This window comes from Hibiscus syriacus, unplaced genomic scaffold (genome assembly GCF_006381635.1).
Source record: "Hibiscus syriacus cultivar Baekdansim isolate YM2019G1 unplaced genomic scaffold, ASM638163v2 tig00117032_pilon, whole genome shotgun sequence".
NCBI lineage: Eukaryota > Viridiplantae > Streptophyta > Magnoliopsida > Malvales > Malvaceae > Hibiscus > Hibiscus syriacus.
The window spans coordinates 810,661-827,203 of NW_024063532.1; the positions used below are offsets into that span (position 1 = coordinate 810,661).

A 16,543-nucleotide genomic window follows, 5' to 3' on the forward strand; every position below is an offset into this window, starting at 1 on the left:
TATTCAACTATTTTATACTTTAAAGCTTAAACTAGATTAATAAAATTTTCATTTTCAATCATTTTAATCCTTGGTACCAAATAAAACTTATATGTTAAACATACCAGCAAGCAGGACGGGTTACACTTGAATTCACATATCATAAAAAGCAGGAATGAGATAAAAGCAATACAGATATACGATTACGAATAAAATGTGAAATTTAACTGGAATGACAAGTTTTCTTTCAGACATGAAATGATGGGCGAAAGAAAGAAAAATTAATTGATTCATTTCATTTTTTTTCTACCCTACCAAACACCGTGTCAGTAAAATGGTTTTTATTTTATATTAATCAAACCCCAAATGATTCGTATATAGTTATAAAACACCAGTCTACATTTAATATAATTATTTTAAATTTCAATATCAAAGTTCCCTTCTCAGATGATCAATATGAACAAAATACAGATTTATGAAGTCAAAATGAGAGGGGAAAAAAGGCCAAGACACCTATAATTGTTAAAATTAGATTTATGAAATAATCAAAAGAATTGATTCAACAACATGAACCAAAGAACTTCTAGAACAGTAAATTCTCATCCTAGGCTCACAGTCTAAGGCTCATGTTACAATCAGCTTCACAAGGTTAAACTTGTGTGGACGCATGCATTAATTCCTACATCTCCTAAACCACCATGGCTATGTTATTCTTTTTTAAAAATATGTGTCCGACAATTCTTTCGAACACAAGTTCGGACGTGAATATAGAGATATGGCCTTTTAACTACAAGAGAAAATCTTTAAAAGGAATGATCATACTCGTGTCAGATACACATCCATATCTGACATTCGTATCTAAGCTCGGGTAACATAGCAAAACTGTGTCAACACAAACGGAGAGCATGAAAGATTTAAGAAATATTCGAGAGATGAGAAGACCAATTATGACTAATAACTAAGGAAACAAAATGGAGATGGATGCAAATGATGGCTTACATTATACCGATATAAGGCCCATGTAACCAGCAAACAAAGCCAACACACAGGATACGGCGTATGCGCCAGCAACAATCACTGGTTCTTTGTGCCCGCTTAATTCCAGATGATGATGGAAAGGTGCCATCTTAAACAAGCGCCGCCCACTTCCATACACGTGCTTTGTTATTTTGAAGTATAACACCTAACAAACAAAGAAGTCAGTTACCATGTCTGAGAAAGTGGCATACAGACGGAAATAATATTGATTCACGAACGAACTATTAGAAGCAACTGAGACTAACATATCAAGATGCAAAGTTTATTTGTATTTGAAAGATTTTCAACGAAATACTTCAGAATCAGATAATTAACAGACAAGAGAATACCTGCAGAATGACTGATGATGCTTCCAACACAAAGATACCAGATGAAATGATTAAGGGAAAGAACATTCCTGTACAAGCTGCCATTGCAGCTAATGCACCACCAAGGGCCAAGGATCCAATATCACCCATCAATACAGATGCTTTGTGTTGGTTGTGCAAAAGAAAACCAACACAGGCACCGGCCATTGACGCTCCAAATATAGCAAGTTCTGATTGGGATTGAAAATAACATTTATGTTATGTCCGATATGAAACATAAGGAAAAGGCTTGATTATTGCATGAGTTTTAAAATAATTTGTCATATTATAAAGAAAAATTAGAAAAAATCTGAACTTGAAATTAGAAAGATGAGTAAAAAAATCAAGTAAAAAATAATGGTTCTTCAAAATAAGCAAAATATATTCATTCTCATTGTTCAAATTAAGTCATGTGAGTGGCTACAAGTTACCGAACGAAGTTGGTTTATTGCTAACTCATGTACTAAAATACAAGGAAAATATAATACTCATATCAAATATAGCATGTGTTGAATAAGGATTTATCAAATGACAAGGTAAATACTGGAAAAAGCATAAAAAAGATTAAAATTGAAAACGAAATTTTAGGCTCTGCTTGGTATGAAGGATGGAAAATTTGATAATCTTAAGATTAACAATTTTTCCACGCATAAGTTTTTTTCTATCCTTCATACCAAGCAGAGCCTTAGAGTTTCACAAAGATGGAAGAATTGGCCATCGCAACAATAACATTTTAATATTAAGATGGAAGATAAAGGAATAGGCCAAAAAACCATCAACAAAATCCAAGAGTAAGCTTTAAATGTCTTGCATATATCATTCAGATGAAGCAGCTTAAAAGTGCAATCATGTGACTTAAAAGATGTTATTGTCGCAGTGACCCGTAGATAAACTTTTAAGTATGTGAGGTCACCAAAATGCTATGCAGCTATATCCCGAGAACAAAGAAAACTCTGTTCCTTTCTTCCAACTTATAATATTACTAATTCAAACCAAATTCATACTAACCAGGGCATATTGGAAGCACTGCAATTGACATTCCAATAAAGGCTAATGCAGCAGTCCCTCCAGCAAGACCATCAAGACCATCGGTTAAGTTAACCCCATTTCCCATGGAAACAAAACAAAATGGAGTCAACAATAGGTAAAATTTTCCAAAGCACACAATGCCCAGTGGTGCAGGTAGAGGAACCAACATTTTCCTGCATTAAGAAGTAATAAAATGGTCAGAGGAATGCAAGCAGCACATTTGAGAAAAAATAACCACTAGTCTTTCAAGGTTAGACTAAAGTGTGCGTGTTTTTTTTTTGTTGTTGCTGGGGGGAGAATTGTGAGTGACCAAACCGTAGTTTTAGTTATAAGTAATCATTAATAAGAGACTCATTGATCGACAAAAAAAGGATATCTTACAGAGAGAGAGAGAGAGAGAGAGCTGAAACACACGTATTGACATTCATCCACCTAAGTGCTAAAGTTCTGCCTAACAGCTGTTATAATGATATTTCTCCTTCACTAGAAGAATCTGTATTTTTAAAATATTATTGTTTATATTAGGAAAGAAAAGAAAGGTTATAATATCTTATATAAAGAATGGAATGTATAACATGGTTTTCCATCAGAGAACTTCAACAAGATCAGGAGAACCAAATTTTTTTTTCAAATAGGAAATTACCTAAACTTGATTTTTTTTTCATATCCTCCGACACAAGAAAAGGAATGCAAGTTACCATAAGATAAATAAATGTGATAAGATTAGTTACAAGAAGATATACATGCCATAGGGTGATGACAAAGTTGTAGCATTCAACCAAACTGAAAACCAAATCCCAACAGCAGCCTGCAATGATAAACAGTTAGACATTAGTGGAACAACTGGGACAAAAATAAACTTATGTGGCAACAAGGATGAACCATAAACGATAAAAGAAAGAGACAAGCAAAAATGTAACTACCTCCAAAAGTAGTCTTAAACGTGGAGATAAGCCACTGTTGTGTTGCTTGATGACGTATAAGACATCATCAATCAGTCCAATCGTAGCAAACGCTAAGGTTGCAGCTGCTGCTGCAGCAACTTCAACAGACGAGAAACCAGTAACAAAGTTCGCAACAAATATACCAACTGGTAGAAAGAAAAGTCCACCCATGGTCGGGGTCCTCTGCTTTTTCGAATGATTAGCTGGACCTTCTTTCCTAATTATTTGATGGAACTCAAAAGTCTTAAGATATGGTACACAAATGTAACCCGCACCTGTTGCTAAGACCAAAGATATGAAAAATGGGGAGGTCAAGTAAAACGGTGCCAAGGGTAGCCTCACAATTTTCCATCCACACCAATCAACAAGTAAAATAACCATTGTCAGGAAGATTATGATACCCAAGTTGTTTAACAGCCCAACGTTTATCCTGAAATTGATTTAGGCAAACTATAAAAAAAAGGGCCATGGAATGTGTATTAATTCATGAAGCCTCCCGCAAAACAATTAATTTGTTTATCCAAATACTAAATATTTGAAGTTCATTCTGTCAGGAAATTTATAAAAGAGCCTGCCTGTGTTTTTTTGGGCTTTGTCCAATCAAAGAATACCGACGGGAAGTCAAGGACCTCATGGTTACAGAATCATCAGCTGAGACCGGAGGCAAATCCACCTCAGCCAAAGGGTTTAACACGATTTCTCCATCGCTATATTCCCCATCACTAAATGAAGAAAACACATATGCTGCCACCGAATCATCAACCACCCATTCATCAAAAGAAGAAATTCCCATTGAGTCCTAGAAAATATAAATAAATTCCAATCATAAAATTACAAAATTAATTTCGAAAACCACATTGAGAAACAGAATGTTATTACTTACATCATCATTGGTGGCGTAAACCTTAACGGCACGTGGACGGAATTGACGACTCCGCTTTGGTACATTTCGGGATCGTTTTAACTGTAATTTGAGAGGATTGTAGGAACTTAATGCAGCAGCGCGAAACCGAGATGACGAAAGGCATGGAAGGCGAAACAAAGCGGGGACAAAGGCGTGTCGTTTAGGGAATTGAGAGAGTTCCGCAGGGGAGAAATGTTGTAAATTCAAAGACGAGCAATGAGATCTCATGTCTATTTTAGAACCACGCACACACTCAAAAAGAATAAGATAAAAAAAATCATTTGAAGGAGTTCCGGAATGACAACAAATAATCGTCAACACCGAACCGTGGAAGGTGGCTGTCAGTCAGGGTTGCGAAGGGACTCGCCCTTTGAGAGCGTGAAGGGGACATTTGAATCTGTTGGATTTCAAGTTGGCTGGATCGCCGTTAATACTAATGGTTTTGGACCACAAGAGACAACCAGGCCCAGACATATTAATTAGATAAAACTTGGAAAGTTACGTATGAATAAATAATTCACTCAATTAATTATCCAAAAAAAATAATAATAATTCACTCAATTTCAATTTGTGAATGTGATGCTAAATTTTGAGAAAACCCAAACAATTAATTATACTGCACGGCTTCTGCGGATAATAGGTAATCAGCGAAAGCCTGGAATAACAAAGCAGCGAAAGAAGAATGAGTTCCTCCTCCTCCACAGCTCTTCGAGAACTGCAGCGGGACCTCGAAAACAAAGCTAACGATCTTAGCAAACTCCAAAACGGCAAGCCTAATCAAATCCGTTCTCATCGTCTTCTGTACTCAATTCCTATTTGCTTTCTACGATTAAGAAACCCTATAGTTTTTTTAATGTACTCATTGAACGGTGTTTCCAGATGTAGCGAAGAACCATCAAGTCAGGAAGAAATACACTATTCAGTTAGGAGAGAACGAGTTAGTCCTTAAGGTTTCGATGGGTTTTCGTTATTGTGCCGATTTAATTGATTGATTAATAAATTGGCCTTGAAATGCCTTTTTATGATTATTTTCTTTTTGTTGAAAATGTTCTTAGGAGCTGGGTTTATTAAACGAGGATGCAAATGTTTACAAGTTGATCGGTCCAGTGCTTGTTAAACAAGATTTAGCAGAGGCTAACGCCAATGTTAGTAAGAGAATCGAATACATCTCTGCTGAATTGTAAGATTCTTTTCACATTTTCTTTTGTTGCTAAAGAGTATTGTGGATAGTTTATCTTGTATCAGTTTCTTTTTATCTTGTCCAAGGCTAAGAATCATTTGTAGTATTACTTAGTATTATTTTTGCTGGGACATTTTAAGGCTATGCTAAGCATATTCTTCTGGATATAAAGGTGTGGTGTTTGGATTATGAGTTTAGAATGTGAATTAGTTGCTTTCAAATGTGGTTCCCTAACCAGAATTTTAAAACCAACTAGAATGCCAAACTGAGCTAAGCTGATTTAATTTTTATGGAAGTCTGCCCATAATGTGCATTTTTATGTGATTCACCCCAAGCTTTGCAGAGTTGTAATCAAATGTACTTCCTTTGTTACTCTTTATTTTTACATGCTTAGACAATGCCCTTGTATCTGCATTTTTAAAAAAAAAAAAATTCTACATTGTGCATAATGTGATATTGGGATTATCATTCCATAGTTTCATGTATATGAATTTTTAAACTTTGGTTCCGTCTACAGGAAGCGGCTTGATGGGTCTCTTCAAGATTTGGAAGAGAAACAACATAGCAAGAGAGAGGCGGTTGGTTTTCTTCCTTTCAAAGTGTTTTTTTTTTTGCTGTTTTAATGCTATATAATTTGTGTGTATTTGACTTTAAACAGCAGTAGCACATCATTTTTCTGAATTGTAAATTAATAGGAATGAAAATTTTGACATCTGAGGCTAAGATTGATTATTATATGGTTCCAAGAATCAAACAAGGGTTGATTGGTTCTACCCGCTACTGAATCCTTATAATAAGTTTTTTTTGGGAGTCTTAATGAGTACTTGAAGTAAATAATTTTCAGTGGGTGCTAATTTGCTAATACTCTATTTGTCTTCTTTTAGGTCCTAACTTGTACTACTAGTTGCCCTTGCCTGATTCATCAGGGTCCAGTTTCATTTAGATTTGTTCTTAATTTAATCCACTCTGTTGTTTACATATTTGTTGGGTTGCCTTTTGCATTTCTGAGACTTTTGTGTTTAACATCACAGAGCAAATTATGTTTTTTCTTTTAATACCATGTCCTTCTACAAACTGCCTTGTACATGGATGCATCTTGCTGTTTGGTTTTTATGAAGCTGCTTACTTGCCTCCTCATAAATCGGAATCTAACCATAATATAAATTTCTGTTAAATCTTTAAGATTCGAAATCAAATCGTCTTTTAGTATATTATGAAGCATCTAGAATTTCTCCTTTTTCTTCTCAGTTGAACTCTAAGAAAATGTAATTAGATTTATCAGCAATATTTTCTTTGTGCTCTGTTCTAACCCCTCTCATGTAACATTCATAATCTATATTTTACTGAAGGGGTACATGCATGAATATAATTATCTTGCTAAGCATAATAAATACTAGTATTGAGTAAAAGCTAAAATTGAATTTGATCATTGTGTCTACTAGATATTGAAGGTCCAAGATAGGATTCAATCTCATCAAGCAGGAAAAGCAAAGGCTTAGCGATCTTCAACCATGATCTTTAATGCTGTAATTCGTGCTTGCAAGCCTCTGTTGGAGTTTTAATCTAGTGTTCTTGAACCGTAGTTGTAATATTGCCCCTTTAACCATGATCTTTTAACAGTCATGACAGGATCATAAGTTGTTCTAAGCAATGCATTTTCTGCCTTTTGGGGGATACTGATTGTAAAACTGATAATGAGTTGCCACTTAAATTTGCAGTTTGATGTAATTCGTGCAGTGAACTTCCATTGAATTATCAGCTGCTCTTTACATTTGATATTATATATATATATATATATATATATATATATGGATATGATTTAATTATACGGTATAATTTTTTTTAGTCTTACATAGGTTTAGGACTGTTCTATAGTAAAAATAGTCAACCGAGATTAACATTAGAAAATGAGAAAATATTTATTGAAAAAAATAAGAAATTAGTCTAGACGATTATTTTCATTCATTTAATATTCCTAAATATATGTAAAATAAAAAAAGGTTTACGTTGAATAAGTAATATCCCAATCCGTATATATAGTATTTGCGGCTATTTATTCCAATTGCACAAAATGACAAACAATCATCTGTAGATAGTATGACAAAACCTATTTGCCTCAACCTATTTTGCAACCATTTTAAATTATGCAATTCTAGAATTATATATACATTATCCTGCTAATACTCTTAAAAACGAATTCTGATTTCTTAGTAAGTTGATTCTCAACTCTGAAAACAATGACCCTTTCGCAACGTCAGGCAAAACGATTCCCGACCCTCTAATCTGCTGAAAGGTCATTTTCTGATGTGAAGTAGGGCCATATGGTACGCCTGGTGAGGATGGCCGAATGAGATATACAACACAAGCATGGTGCATGCCTGCCTACCCACGGCCAATCAAACCGATGTAAGAAATAAAAGGTGACTAACATCCTGTCTGTCGGCTACATTGACGGCCGTGTATTCAGTTCTAGGCATAAATCCAGAAAATTTGTTCAGTCATCTTCATTCCAACTCTGGCCAAACACGGATTCACCGCCTAAAAGCTTGATAAAAAGGAAGAAAATTGTCTCTCAACTTGGTTAACTTAAAGGGACAGCACCATGTCCTATGTCATTTATTTAGTCTCTTATCAAAGTGTAATGATCTATGAATCTCTGATATTTCTCTCTGATCACAAATATGCTTTGACAAGACAACGCATATACTTCGGTTGTCAGTTTCAGAGAGCACGGGAGGCAGCACCCATGGGCCAATACTACCACTACTTCAATATCAACATTATAATCACACCATATGAATTCAAGGGTTATCCGTACATATAACGTGCACAAAATGTAAATAAAACCTTAGTGGTTCAGTTAAAATTCATCTTATTGAGCAAATAAATGGAACAAGTGTGCTATTTCGCATTACTTTTTTCTCTCTCCTTGCGATGTAAGATAGGGCAAATGACAAGGTTAGAAGAACGATCAGGGCTTAGTAAAGAGTGATGATGTGACGGACCATTCATTTGATAGGCTGAAATTAATGTATAGTGTTGAAAGGGCAAAATCTCGTTGATAGTGCGTTGAAATTTTTTTTTTCGTGAAATAGTGGGATCGCCAGATTAATTGCTAAAGTAGTGTCCTCTACAGTACCGGGGGGTAGGTCGCCATGCACGCCCGGCGACCTACCAGGTCGCCATGCACGCCCAGCGACCTGGTAGGTCGCCATGCATGCCCTGCGACCTACCAGCCAACGACCTCCATGCCCATGCACGCCCATGCACGCCCATCTCGCCAAAGGTCACCATGCACCATGCCCATGCACGCCCATCTCGCCAAAGGTCACCATGCAATGCACGTCCAGCTCGCCAAAGGTCACCATGCAGTCCATGCTTGGACTGAACAATGTTGGTGGTTTAGGGTTGGCCCTGGGCGAGGTTGGAGTCTCTGCAGGGCAACGTGGCATGCGTCTGGACGACCTATGCCTTTGCCCCACTTTGCTGCCTCTGCGTCTCTGGTCCCATGCAGCGTGAAATCAGCTGCATTATTGCAGCAACATGGGTGTGAAATCAACTGCATTATTGCAGCACTTATTGCTGCATTATTGCAGCCCGTGAACGTGAATCGGCCACCTATAATTGAAGCAATACCGGTTGTTGTATTATATATTGGATGGATGGCAATTAAGAGAGAAAGAAAGGGAGAAAATAGCAAAGGAGAAGATAGCAGAGAAAAGAGGAGGAAGAAGAAAGGGAGAGCACAACATCGAGGTAAGTTTTTTTTTAATTATTTTAATAAGTTTATTATTTTAAATTATTAGTTTGTTAGTTTATGGTTTAAGTTAAAACAAAATTTTAGTTAATTATTTAATTTGTTTATTTGATGGTTATATATTAAAAAAATAATTAATTAGTGTGTTAGTTAGTCTAATATTTAATTAGTTTGTAGTTAGTTAAATAGTTAAGTTATATTTTGGTTGTTGAATTTATATTATATAAAAATTAGTTTATTAGTAGTTTAAGTTTTATTATAATAAAAATAGTTTATTAGTTTAAGTTATATAAAGAATAATTATTTAAATTAGTTTATTGTTATAAATTATTAGTTAATTAGTTTATTATTATAAATTAGGGTAAAACAAAAAATTAGTTAATTAGTTTGTTAGTTTAAGTTATATTATTGTTAGTTTAAGTTATATCATATAGAAATAAAAAATTATGTAATTAGCATGTTTGATAGTTACATATTAATAAAAATATTTAGTTAGTTTGTTAGTCGTTAGTTATATATAAAAAATATGTAATTAGTTTGTGTTAGTTAAATAGTTAAGTTATATTTGTTTGTTGAATTTATATTATATAAAAAAATGAGTTAATTAGTTTTTTAGTAGTAAATTATAATTAAAAAACATTTATTAGTTTAATTTATATTAAAGAATAGTTTATTAGTTGTTTAAGGGAAAATTTACGTTTAATTTATATTTTAAAAAGTTTAGTTTGTTAGTTTATTAGTTTAATATATTATAAGTTATTATATTAAATTTTTTTGTTGTGTTGTAAAATAGTTAGTTAGTTAGATTATATTAGTTACATTAAATGAATTTTTAAATATTGTTGTTTACTTTTGTACAGATTCATTCCAATGGCTGACCAAATTCCACTGTTGAGACTTGAAAATGAACATATTTCAAGTCATTTGGGAATAATGGTGAATAAAATATTTGTTTAATGAATTATAATTAATAAATATTTGAATATTATTTTGTGATTGTGATAAATCTTTTGAAATATTTAATTGCAGGAGGACGAGCAACGAGTCCTTCGTCATCGGCTACATAAAGTGCCCAAGCCACATAGATTGATAGAAGAAAACTTGCAGGAGGCTGGATTTTGGTATGTAACATTTGTGCGAGATTACAAGTTGGTCCCAGGTTTGATCAGTGCCTTGATTGAGCGTTGGAGACCAGAAACGCACACGTTTCATTTGCCGTGTGGCGAATGTACCATAACTCTGGAGGATGTGGCATTACAGCTCGGGGTCCAAACAAATGGGATGCCAGTGGTAACGTCACATGAGTTTAATAATGTGGCACAACTTTGTAGCTTGTTTCTTGGGAAAACGCCCGTACCACCAGAGTGTAAAGGGTGGCGTGTGAGGTTGTCATGGTTGAAGAATGAATTTCAGCTTCAACCAAATAGTACGGAGCACGAAATTATATATGCAACACGAGCATATATATTACAGTTGATTGGGGGTATTTTAATGCCGGATAAATCCGGTAGTTATGTTCACACTCAATATCTTCTTTTTTTAAGAAATTTTGAGAATAGTAGGCAATATAGCTGGGGATCGGCGATATTGGCGTTCTTGTATCGTGAGATGTGCAAGGCGTCATTAGTCGTGAATGATAATAATACAGCAGAAATCGGTGGATGTCTGTTGCTGCTACAGTCATGGGCTTGGCATAGACTTCCGTTTTTGACACCGATTAGTCGGACTGCGGTTGACTTTCCGCTTGCCGGAAGGTAATATGAATTCTCTATTTTAATATAAAATATTAATTATAAAATAAAAATGACCATATTTTTATATTGATTGATATACAGATGGAGGCATAAAATTGAAGGCACGGGGTTGGTGCACAACAACATTAAAGAGTTCAGGCTGAAGATCGACATTAAGGCAAAAAAGGAGGTATGTATAATATGTTATTTTTAATTATTATTTAAATTAACTATATTATTTGATTTAAATAAATTTTATTGTTTTTGTAATTTTACAGTTTAATTGGAGACCATACATGAATGGAGAAATACTTGTGTTAATACCGCACGATATTTTAGATGGGTGTCAATATTGGTGTGCTGTTACACCATTGATCAATTTTGCGTTTGTTGAGATCCAATTTGGGGATAGAGTGTTGAGGCAATTCCACTTCCACCAACCTATTCCGCGGAGTCCATGGGATCATGACCTCCTCCAAATCTTAGATGGTCGTCGTCAGGTGAATTGGGTTGAGACGCATGACCAGCTACACAGATTTGATGGTCGTCGTAAAGAAAATGTTAATTGGGTTGAGAATCATGCAATCTACATTAATGCTTGGAACAATAGGGCTTCATTCATGCCAATTCTTGACGACATTCAAGACGACGACTTTAATTTTGAGACTTCGGCTTACCTTGCTTATTTTTGGATAATGGAAAGCCATTCTTGACAACAATTGTAGAGAGGCAACAATTTTTGAGGTTTAAGAAAAGATTTGGTAAAGCTGAATACTCTATACCAAGTGGGAGTGGGGGTTCATCTCAACAACCTGAAGCGGAAATGACCGATGTGGATAATAGCGCACCACAACCGTTCGGCGATGCATACATACCAGAGTTTGTGCAGCCTGATGCATCCATCTACTCTCCCATGTTTTCGTCGACGTATGACTTTGAACACATGTCAGTTCAAATGCCCCCAACGAATGAGGAGGATGGGTACCATACTCCTGAGCAACCGCAACGGCCACAACGCATCAGACGTCCGCCCCAACATTATCATTCAACAACACCCCGACATCGGCAACAATTGTAAACTAGTTTGTTATTTGTTACAAATTTAATATTGACATTAGACTAGTTTTTTCAAACATTAACAAATTCTACATATTTATAATGATTTTTAGTATCAAATTATTATTATAATTTCATTACTAGTTATGTAACGAAAATATGGTTAATTGAACCAAACATTGTTCATTGTTCAAGTCGTAAATCATTACTATCAAATCATTACTAAATCATTAATATCAAATCATTAAATATTAATAATAAATTATTATTACTAATCATTACTATCAAATCATTAAAAATTAATAATAATTTCATTATTACTAATCATTACTAAATCATTACTATCAAATCATACATAATTAATAATAATTTCATTATTACTAATCATTACTAAATCATTACTATCAAATCATTAAAAATTAATAATAATTTCATTATTACTAATCATTACTAAGTCATTACTATCAAATCATACATAATTAATAATAATTTCATTATTACTAATCATTACTAAATCATTACTATCAAATCATTAAAAATTAATAATAATTTCATTATTACTAATCATTACTAAATCATTACTATCAAATCATACATAATTAATAATAATTTCATTATTACTAATCATTACTATCAAATTACTATTAAATCATTAAATATTAATAATAATTTCATCATTACTAATCATTACTAAATCTTATAAATACATAGAAATGCATAGAAATACATATATCATTACTAATGATGAGGCCTATATCTTGGTAAATTAGGACAATTGTTTTTTGAATGGCCTTCACCCCTACATAATCCGCATCTCTTTGTTTGACCTCTCTCTCTAGCATGAAAATCCATACTGGTATGAATACGAGTGGACTCAGGTCGACCCTTTGGACTTCTGCGAAGCATTGGATTTGGCAGCCATTCGTCATGATCTTTTCTGAGCCAATATGATTCATTTGGTATCTGTCTGAACTCATAGCTGTAGACATTTAATATCCTACGTAAGTGAAAGCACTCATCAACATAAGTGTATGCGCTTACACCAGCATACATACATGCTGCGACTGCATAAGCACATGGATATTTCCATGCCTGAAAACGACCACAATCACACCATTTATGTCGTAAATCAACTCTAAATGTTTGGTCTTCTCCTCTGACGTTACGGCGTATGCACGATACGACAAAAGTATGACCAACTCGGTCGAAATTATGAACAACCATTGATGTTGCCAATCGCTCATTTGCTTCCATTGATTCCACCACTGTAGGAGCCCAAGTTTTACCTCTATTTATAAGACTCTCTATTTCTTTGCCTTTGTCCGACCAAACTTTACCCAATCTAAAGTACGTCTCTTTCATCACACTCGCAATTGGGAGATGGCGTGTACCTTTTAGTACCGAATTAATGGCCTCAGCAAGGTTTGTGGTCATATGTCCGTATCTCCGACCTTCGTCATATGCTTGTGACCATTTTTCCCGCGGTATTTTTGAAGCCCACTTCCAAACACGCTGATCATCGTAAAATACCTTCAAATTCTCCAATCTCTTATCAAAATTTGGTCGACGTAGTTCGTATCCTGTTTCATAATATACTGTGTTAAACCGCAATTAAAAAAACCATGTAAAAAATGCACAAATATTGAAAATAAAACTTACCCATGCTGACTATCTCGCTACGAATGTGTGCGTTATGAAATTGGTCGATACTATTCTTGCCAATATGACGGATACAATATGTCGGATATGCATACGGAGGTATCCAACGACTTCCTGGTCGTTCAATTGCCGCCAAAATACCCGTTCCTCTATCGGATATCAAGCAAACTCCATCTTCACGAACGACATATTGACGTAGATTGGTCAGAAAGAAATCCCAAGCCTCTGTTGTCTCTCCCTCAACAATGGCGAATGCAATTGGGAAGATATTTCGCTCACCATCTTGAGCAACTGCCATCAAAAGTACATGCCTATATTGACCATACAGCCACGTACCATCTACTTGGATCATACGTTTACAAAATGGAAATCCTTCAATACATGCCTTGAATGCCCAAAATAGTCTATGAAATATTTTCTTCCCTGGCAGAAGTTGACCTTCTTCGTCATATGCGGGCATTGTTTGAGACTTCACTATGGTTCCTGGGATAAATCGCTTCATTGCTTGTAGCAAATGTGGTAGCTCATTGTACGATGTATCCCAATCTCCATACGTCAGCTTCATTGCCTTCATCTTCGCATTCCACACCTTGCCATATTTTACTTGATATCCAAATTGGCTTCGAATAGATGCAGCTAACACTGAACAAGATATCCTTGGATCATTTTCAACCATCGCCTTCACGTATTCACATATTACATCGGAGTCCAATAGTCGGTGGTCTTGTTCGATGAAGTTTCGCAAACACGTGTGCGGACCATTGTACCTCGTGATGACCCAAACATCGTGCCTTTGATTTTTCGACACTCTGATCTTCCACTTGCACTCTAGGCCATATTTTACACACTTCGCGTATAGGGTTTTCTGGTTGGACTCTGCAACATGGATATCAACATGGCATTTTATGCAGTACTCTTTAATCGCTAGGGTAGCTTCATTTTTTTCTCTGAATTGCACCCCAACTGAAAATTCACCAGAATTATCGAATGATGCAGTCATTTGGTATGGAGGTAAATGTGGCATGTCTGGGAATTCAGGTGCCCTCATCGCATCATAGTCTATCTCGTACATGTGAGGAGTAGCTTCATACGGTGCCGGAACTTCATCAATTGCACCTCCACCAAAAATATTTTCGTCGCCGCCCAAAACGGGTTCTTCGGTTTCTTCATCTTCGCTTGAATCATCATGAATTTCTCCCCATCGATTTTCAGCGTCAATATCAACAACCAATTCCGGTATGTTTCTCGTCTCACACTCTTCTGTTGCAGATGTCCCCCCGACTTCATTTACACTTTCCAATAGTGCCATAAAACTGTTCGGGAACCTGTATGTCGGCTCCTCAAACTGACTATATAAAGTCATTTCAGATGGATTTTGAGCCACACCTCTTGATGACCCAGGAACATCACATATGTTATGCACATCAACAAATAACTCAATAACTGCTATATTGGTTAACTCATGTAATCGAACCATGGTTCCAATATCATCATCTTCTTCAAGTGGAACTGCAGCATATTTGACTGGGTTGGGGCATATCATAAACCTATACCTCAAACCATCAACTGCAACTCGAATTTTTCTTTCTATCTTATGCTTCATTTCTATAAATGTGATGTCTTTTTTGAACATCATATTTATTGGTTTTTCAGATTGAAAAACTACTCCGATCTCATTTTCCATAATCTGTCCATTATAATGGACAATCGTGAAAAAGTTGTTGCTCATTTCCTTTCCTTTCCTTTCCTTTATTGTTTCTTTCTTCGAATCAATATGTACGTGGAAAAATGTTGTGGAATAATGCTCTGTACGTGTAAAAAAATTATTTCTTTAAACAACAATAAATTAAAAAAATTAAATTTATATAATCTAATATATTATAATATAACTTAAACTAATAAACTATTTCTTTATTATAATATAATTTAGTTAAAATAACAAACTAACAAACTAATTAAGCACTAATTAACTTTTTAATATTTTAACTTAAACTTCAACAAACAACTTAATATACGTTTAAACACACTAACAAATTAATTAAATATTTTTTACATTTAATAACTTAAACTAAGAAACTAATTAACTAATTTTTTATATAATCTAATATATAACTTAAACTAACAAATTAATATAATATAACTTAAACTAACAAACTAATAATTTATACTAACAAACTAATTAACTAAATTTCTGTTTTATCCTAAACCCTAAACTAACAAACTAATTATTTCATAATTTCATATTAATAAACTAAATTAAACAATTAAAAATTACCTCACAAACGATATTTGAGCCTTTATCTCCAATTCCTCTTCTTCTTATTTTCCTTTCATTTCCTTTTTCTCGCCAAATTTTCTTTCTTTCTTATGATTCTACCCTAAACCCCTCATATCCAATATATAATGATATTTCAACGGTTGGTAGGTAAGTTGCAATCAATTTGAGCTGTATAATTCACGTTGAAAGCTGTAAATTTTTCAACCGTTGAACGCTGCAATAATACAACACAACTGATTTTATGCTGCACCAATACAGCTATGATAACAAGAGTGAACAGTCTCGAAGCTATGGGGGACAAGCTATGGCTAGAAGCTAGGGCACGAATCTATGACACTTTGCAGCTCAAATCATGCTGCAATAATACAGCTATTACAGCTGCATGCATGAGTCTCCTGAGCAGATGTAAGAGGAATCACGCGAGGAGCAGGAGGAATAGGTTCTCCTGAGCAGCTGCAAGTGGAGAGGATTGTATGGCTACCTATCCTGCATGGCCCAACGTTGTTCAGTCCAAGCATGGACTGCATGGTGACCTTTGGCGAGCTGGGCGTGCATGGAGGTCGTTGGGCGTGCATGGCCGTGCATGGAGGTCGTTGGACGTGCCTGGGCATGCATGGAGGTCGTTGGGCGTGCATGGGC

General features: G+C 35.0%; 2 protein-coding genes across 4 annotated transcripts; one reads left to right on the forward strand and one right to left on the reverse strand.

Annotated features, from left to right (window-relative positions):
* Positions 1 to 623: 623 nt before the first annotated feature.
* LOC120196289 (phospho-N-acetylmuramoyl-pentapeptide-transferase homolog) lies at positions 624 to 4,588 on the reverse strand. 3 transcript variants are annotated; one of them, XM_039198125.1, is made up of 7 exons: positions 4,221 to 4,588; positions 3,913 to 4,136; positions 3,317 to 3,767; positions 3,137 to 3,201; positions 2,373 to 2,566; positions 1,347 to 1,555; positions 624 to 1,138 (listed from the first exon to the last, which is right to left on the reverse strand). In XM_039198125.1, the coding sequence occupies exons 1-7, from the start codon at positions 4,467 to 4,469 to the stop codon at positions 980 to 982; spliced, it is 1,551 nt and encodes a 516-aa protein (XP_039054056.1). In that variant the 5' UTR covers positions 4,470 to 4,588; the 3' UTR covers positions 624 to 979. The 3 variants fall into 3 exon arrangements, with proteins under 3 accessions (XP_039054056.1, XP_039054057.1, XP_039054055.1); XM_039198126.1 differs by having other exon boundaries at positions 627 to 1,162; positions 3,913 to 4,062; positions 4,267 to 4,547; XM_039198124.1 differs by having other exon boundaries at positions 627 to 1,162; positions 4,221 to 4,547.
* A 232-nt stretch (positions 4,589 to 4,820) lies between these two features.
* On the forward strand, positions 4,821 to 7,204 carry LOC120196247 (prefoldin subunit 6-like). Its single transcript, XM_039198090.1, has 5 exons — positions 4,821 to 5,008; positions 5,121 to 5,191; positions 5,297 to 5,421; positions 5,939 to 5,999; positions 6,864 to 7,204. Exons 1-5 carry the CDS (start codon positions 4,924 to 4,926, stop codon positions 6,918 to 6,920), a joined length of 399 nt encoding a protein of 132 aa, XP_039054021.1. The 5' UTR covers positions 4,821 to 4,923; the 3' UTR covers positions 6,921 to 7,204.
* The last annotated feature ends 9,339 nt before the right edge of the window (positions 7,205 to 16,543 follow it).